A 6,013-nucleotide genomic window follows, 5' to 3' on the forward strand; every position below is an offset into this window, starting at 1 on the left:
TAAGATGGTTGAATCAACGTACTCCTAAAATTCAAGAGACTGCAATCATTTTGACAATAGTGAAACAGATACATATCAAGAATAGTGCATTAAATTATTGACTAAACATATGTTAAGATACAAGTTGCAGTTAAGATGAAAATATCTATTCCAAAGCATATGAGATGAAAACCATCAATTGTGCTGAAGTCATGCAGCTTGGATCTTTCCACCGGAGGAATTATTAACTCTAAGTGAACATCATAATTCAGTACAGAAGCAGTTACAAATCTCAGATTAGCATCACCTGAACCCCTGTACATACTGGAAATAAAGTCCATTCATTGTTCAACTATAGTCTTACATATATCCATATATTTCTAAAATATAAAAACAAAACCTCCTTATTGCCATCAATGAATTATGGAAAAACAACAAGAGAATAACAAACATATGTTAGATGCACAAACATTAGGATTTTGATACTCTAATATCTAGCAAAAAGCTTTTGTTGCTTCTCATCAATTGGTTCCCACTCGTTAAGCACCATATACTGAAAATGAAAGGTACGAATAAGCCATGCTATTGTAGTGTGTTGCTAGGCAAACTCTTTAAGACAGGTTGCTGTTAGATCTATAAGGTTCAATTTAAATCAATAAACAAAAAATTAAATGGGTGTACTCATTTAATGAAAAGGGCACAACTGCAAAAGCTAAGGAACCATAAATGGACTAATATAATGCTTTTCTTGAGCATTGAAACCACAAATATAACAAAAGCTGACATGTGATAAATCTTGATGCTAAATTATTATGTTGAACAACCATTTTTGCAAGATCTTAAGCTCGTTGGATGTGGTCAAAAAACATATAGCAGGCTTGTATTGTCTACAAAAACCACCTCTTGCATCATTAAAAATGTTGAAGAACCATTTACTAAGAAGGATGATATGAAATATGGTCAACTGCCATATTTGGAAAATTTTCAAATCGTATATTAAATGACTTCTAAAAAATAGAAATTCCTAGTAATAACATAACTCAGAAGATAATTATAGAACACTGCTTAAAATGGGAACACAAATTAAGGGTGCATAGATACTTCAAGCGTCTTACAGGGATTAAACGAAAAATGCATTGAAAAGGAAAGAAAACAAAAGAGGGGTGGTGGTTGGGGAGAGCATTTCTTTAGCTTATATCCACTTCTAAGCATTTGCTACTAGAAACATAATTATAAGGAAGAAGATACAAAACTAAAGATGTAGAGATAGATCCAGATCAGTTTGGCATCCTTCTTTTGCATCATTAGACATTCCAAAACCAGAATGGAAGTTCTCCATATCTTTCAAAAGAAGAAGTTCTTTCTGCTGAGGCTTCTCTGTATTCATAGTCAAGTTGCAGCTGATCTTAGGTCGTTTTGGTATGGTCATCATCTGAGCAAAGGAGTACCTCTTACCTTCAGGAGTTAAGATGCTACCTTTGTTATACTGCTCAAAATCATCATGGCCTGAACATAGATTTTGACAGGCAGGTAATGAAACCATACCAGTAGATTCCTTAAAGTCAGGCAACTGATATGAGCCAAGAGATGGATCAGGAACAGCTATAGCATAGGCAGGATATGGAAGGCTAGTAGGATTGAGAGGCTGAAAGTTTGGCAAGATATTTCCAGAGAATGGCATACCATCCCTAAAAGATCGAAATTGGTCAGTGTTAAACTGACAAACTCCACTGTAGCCCAGAGTGAACAAAGGATCTGGAGGGAAACTAGAAGGAGCAGGGGTACATCGTGTAGTAGATGTGGCAGAGGATAAGAAGTTGTGATTATGGATTTCAGAACTGCCACTGCCAGATGAAAAGTTTGCAGATAATTGAGACTGAGAGCTGGTGTTTCCAGCATTGTTCTCTGGAAACTTGCTTACATCCACCCAGCCATTTTCATTTGTGCAGAAACTCTTGCAGGATTCCAGAGGAGGTGTTGCTCTCCAGAAAATTGCGTTTGTACTTTTCCCAGACACTTCAGAGGAATTTACAGGCTGAGTTTTCATTAGACAATTTGGAAGAGCGACAGTGGTATTCAAGCAATTACTGGAATTACCAGAATAATTCAAGCTCCGCCTTAGATTGATCTCATCTTGATGAGCCCTTAGATGGCCACCTAGAGCCTGATGATTAGTGAACACTTTCGGGCAATACGAGCAGGAATGTCTGCGCGCCTGCTTCCTAACATTTGCTCTATTGGAGGTCAAAAGAAAATTCATTGTTGCAGTGAAAGGAAAGTGACCCTGAATGTGGTTTCTGTCTAGCGAGTTCAAGACCAAAATAGTGATGAAGAATTCACTCCTCCTTTCCTCCATTTATATCCATTCTAGGGGCGGATACAATTCATACTGGTTGAGACTAATTAATGCAAACGACAATTCTAATAAAAGTCATTTAAGAAAAGAAAACATAGAAGGCATAAATGGGGAAAAAAAGGGGAAAAATAAAGTTGCCAGAAAAAAGCACCATGCAATAAAAGCTTTTACAATCCTATCTAGAACGATCTTCATTGAGGATAGGCATTAACATTTAGACAAAGCATGAACACCTTGCAAAACAAATGTCATACTATTGTTATCACCGCTCCTGAAACTCCAGAGCCATGAAACAACCTGTCACATACTCTTTGCATCTGTTAAGGGGTAAATTTGGAAGAAGGAAATTGCTAGAAAACATAGAATGAAATGAGGCACACTGAAGGATTCATACTGATATTCACTACTTCTAAAACACGTGCTTACATCATCGCTCCACAATCGCATCTCAATGAGATCAAAAGAGAAACTCATTGTAAGCATTAAAAGTTGAGATCATTGAAGAGAAATGTAAGTTACGTCACACATATCAATCTGACAAGGTTTAATTAAGAAATCAATAGACCCTGAAAGCTGCAATAGATGAAAGGGCATCAACTGTCTTATAAGAGCAGAAGATTATTAAAACATTTACTTGCACTTGCCATATCTGACAAGCATCTCTTACTCATGTAAAGTTTGGAGAGAGACAATTCAATTAAAATCTCACATTCACGTGTATTTGTATAGGTTGGTGTTTTAAAGTAAAACCAATACAACCATTTTGACAACAAAATAACTAAACCCCAGTTTTCAACTCTACTGAACATCAGGACAAAAAATAAATCATCCACTACTTAAATGTGCAAAAAATGAAAATTACAATTAATCTACCAAGAATATATATGTATAAATATATATTCACAGGGTAAATTACAGAAACACCAAAATCTTTTATACATCTTTTTTAGCTTCAATATTTTAAAAGGAAACGCTTAAGTGAATTTGAGCATAACACATGATTTCTAAGGGAACTTTGTACATATTATATGTGATATCCTGAGTTCTACATCAAGTTTGCATCGGGGAGATCATGGAGAGTTCGCTAGAGCCTATAAACCCAAAGGTTGACTTTTAGCTAGTACTTTTGGCCAAGAATCTAAGTTGTTCTAAATGTATCAAAGTCGACTCAACCTTTTTTTTCCAAATATGGTTCACAGAAATCAACCTAACTCATGGTGGATAAATGTGGGTAAATTCCTTGCATGTGGCCAAATATGTACTGTGGATCAGATGACTCACCCAACAAGGACACCAAAGTCTACAGAAAGGGAGATAACACTCCTAAAACCCACATACCAGGTTTAACTCCAGTTATCATTTTTGAATAAGACTAAGGGGTGTCACATGACATCATATGGAATGAAAATTTACTTGAATTCTACTCTTCTGGATCTTTTTTGTAATATTTCTATTTATTTTCTTAAAAATGAATAGCTTCCTCGCCGGATTCACATATAATGGTTATTTTAAAATATATTCCATGATTATGTGAAGACATCATTTTTACCTAGGCTGGCCCATTACAAAATGGGGATAGGATTTGTTCCATCTGGATTAGTTTGAATTCATCATTTCAATCGTTTTTTTCCTCTCTTTTTTTTTTTTTTTTTTTTTTTTTTTTTTTGGTTAAAAAAAAGATGTGAATATTTGAATCTATACATCAGTGTGTATAAATGTATAAACAAGTACAGGGCTATGCAAAACTGAAGATCACAAGTAATGCTTGTAATGAGAATGATAAAAACAGATTAAACTAGTAAAGTCTGTTGTCAAAGGAACCAATTAAAGAAGCAAATAGCACTACACTAATCTATATCTTTAATATTCTCTGCTGGCTAAAATTTATGTTTGTTAAGGACAAATGATAATCTTTTAGCCTTAATTTCTATTTATGTAATTGCTTTTTAAAGAGCAAGCTCTACAATTTGCAGTTGTCAGTACGGTCATTTAATTGAGAATGCATTGAAAAGGAGTTGCCTTCTAGATTTATGCTTCAAGTTGGATCTACCAATACATAATTCCACAAACAATGATCAACATGTTAACTATAAAAGGAAAATAAAGAGAAGTCAACTGTTGATAGTATGTTTTTGAAATGACTGAAATCAAACCTTACCAAAACAAGTGACCAGTACCCTGTAGGTACCAGAACACAATTAAAGAATCTCAAGTTTCACATGTTTTTAGTTCGAGGATATTGTTATTCACTAGCTAAACCAATATAGGGTTAAAGACAATTTGTCCGTTATCCAGACCGATCATGCAATTGCTATGTACAGATATGCACACCTCAAGTTAATATGTGCCAATTTAGGAGTGCTTCAGAAATGTTTAAATCCATGCCACTTTAAACAGAGTAAAAGCGCTTCTTACAAGTATAGTAGAGTATGTTTAATGGATCCTTCTTTATATGAAAATGGGAGTAGTATAATCGCTTACTACCAATGGGTCTTTGCCTTCATAGTTGAAACTGGAAACAGATTTTGCCTTGCATTTCAGCAGTTAGAGTTTACCTTGTATTTCCAAATTTTTGCACCCATATCCTCTGTGTTTCTGAGTTTGATCTTCTCTATGCCAATACACAAAAAAAAAAAAAAAAAAAAAAGAAAAAAAAAAAAGAAAAAAGAAAAAGAAACGGATATAAAATCTACAACCAGTAAGGAGCAAGAGGTTGTTAAAGGAACTTTTAGAATAAGATTAGTTAGTATAAAAAGAAGGCAAACTTTGTGGTTATTAAAAGGGAAAAATAAATAAATAAATAAATAAATAATGCTAAATTCACAAACACAGACTGCCTTAAGTCAGTATTGATTCTCTCTTTGTATATCTAATAATAATGCCGGCAACGAGAAATTGAATAACTTACTCAATCACCGAAGCGCCTTCAAAGCTCTTCATCTTCTTCTTCTGCTTGAGCGATCCTGTTTGCTTTTCATTTTTCTTCTTCGGCTCTGAATTTTGATGCCCGCCAAACAAACCGACAACTTTCTACTTCTTCATCCCCCCTATTTTGGATCATTTGGGCCTCTATAATCGGTTTCCTTTTCATTTTCTTTTTCTCTGGGTTCGAATTGGGCCATGCTTGGATTTTCTGGCTGTGTGTCCACAACCATTTGAGTTTTTATTGTTTTCTAAGAAATATATGAGGTTCAATACTAAATAATAACAATAATAATAATAATAATAATATTTTTATTTCATCAAATAATAAATAAAAGAAAGGGGTCTTGGCAGATTTGGCTGTGTCCCTTACCAGTTTTTTTTTAAAAAAAATTTTCTATTATGCAGGATGATGCTTGTAGTGGTTGAGTATTTTGTTAATGAAATGTCTTCTTTTTCTTTCCCAAAAAAATGTTTTTTTTTTTTTTTTTAAATTACGTTTTTTGGGGACTTTTGACAGATTTGATATAGGCCCATTGCTCGAGCTGGCCGTCTCAATGATTGGGCTCCTTTATGGTAACATTTTATTGGCTCAATTTTTTGAAGCCCAGCTGAGATCTCTACTGCAATAATGCTGAAGTCGACAATCCTATCACCCTTTTTTATTTTATTTTATTTTTATGTGTTCCTTTTTACAATTTTTTTTTTTTTGGGTAAAATTGTTCCTTTTTACATTGTTTTGTTTTGGAAGATACT

The 6,013-nt window shown here is 34.1% G+C and overlaps 1 protein-coding gene across 2 annotated transcripts; it reads right to left on the reverse strand.

Annotated features, from left to right (window-relative positions):
* Positions 1–1,050: 1,050 nt before the first annotated feature.
* LOC112489956 (uncharacterized) lies at positions 1,051–5,629 on the reverse strand. 2 transcript variants are annotated; one of them, XM_048469599.2, is made up of 2 exons: positions 5,244–5,629; positions 1,051–4,941 (listed from the first exon to the last, which is right to left on the reverse strand). In XM_048469599.2, the coding sequence occupies exon 2, from the start codon at positions 2,333–2,335 to the stop codon at positions 1,232–1,234; it is 1,104 nt and encodes a 367-aa protein (XP_048325556.1). In that variant the 5' UTR covers positions 2,336–4,941; positions 5,244–5,629; the 3' UTR covers positions 1,051–1,231. The 2 variants fall into 2 exon arrangements, with proteins under 2 accessions (XP_048325556.1, XP_048325561.1); XM_048469604.2 differs by having other exon boundaries at positions 1,051–4,946.
* Positions 5,630–6,013: the final 384 nt, after the last annotated feature.

The sequence above is a fragment of the Ziziphus jujuba genome, chromosome 1 (genome assembly GCF_031755915.1).
Source record: "Ziziphus jujuba cultivar Dongzao chromosome 1, ASM3175591v1".
Classification (NCBI taxonomy): Eukaryota; Viridiplantae; Streptophyta; class Magnoliopsida; order Rosales; family Rhamnaceae; genus Ziziphus; species Ziziphus jujuba.

Bases quoted from the DNA above. Each gene is read 5' to 3' on its own strand.
- LOC112489956 (XM_048469599.2), bottom strand. From the start codon at position 2,335: ATGGAGGAAAGGAGGAGTGAATTCTTCATCACTATTTTGGTCTTGAAC.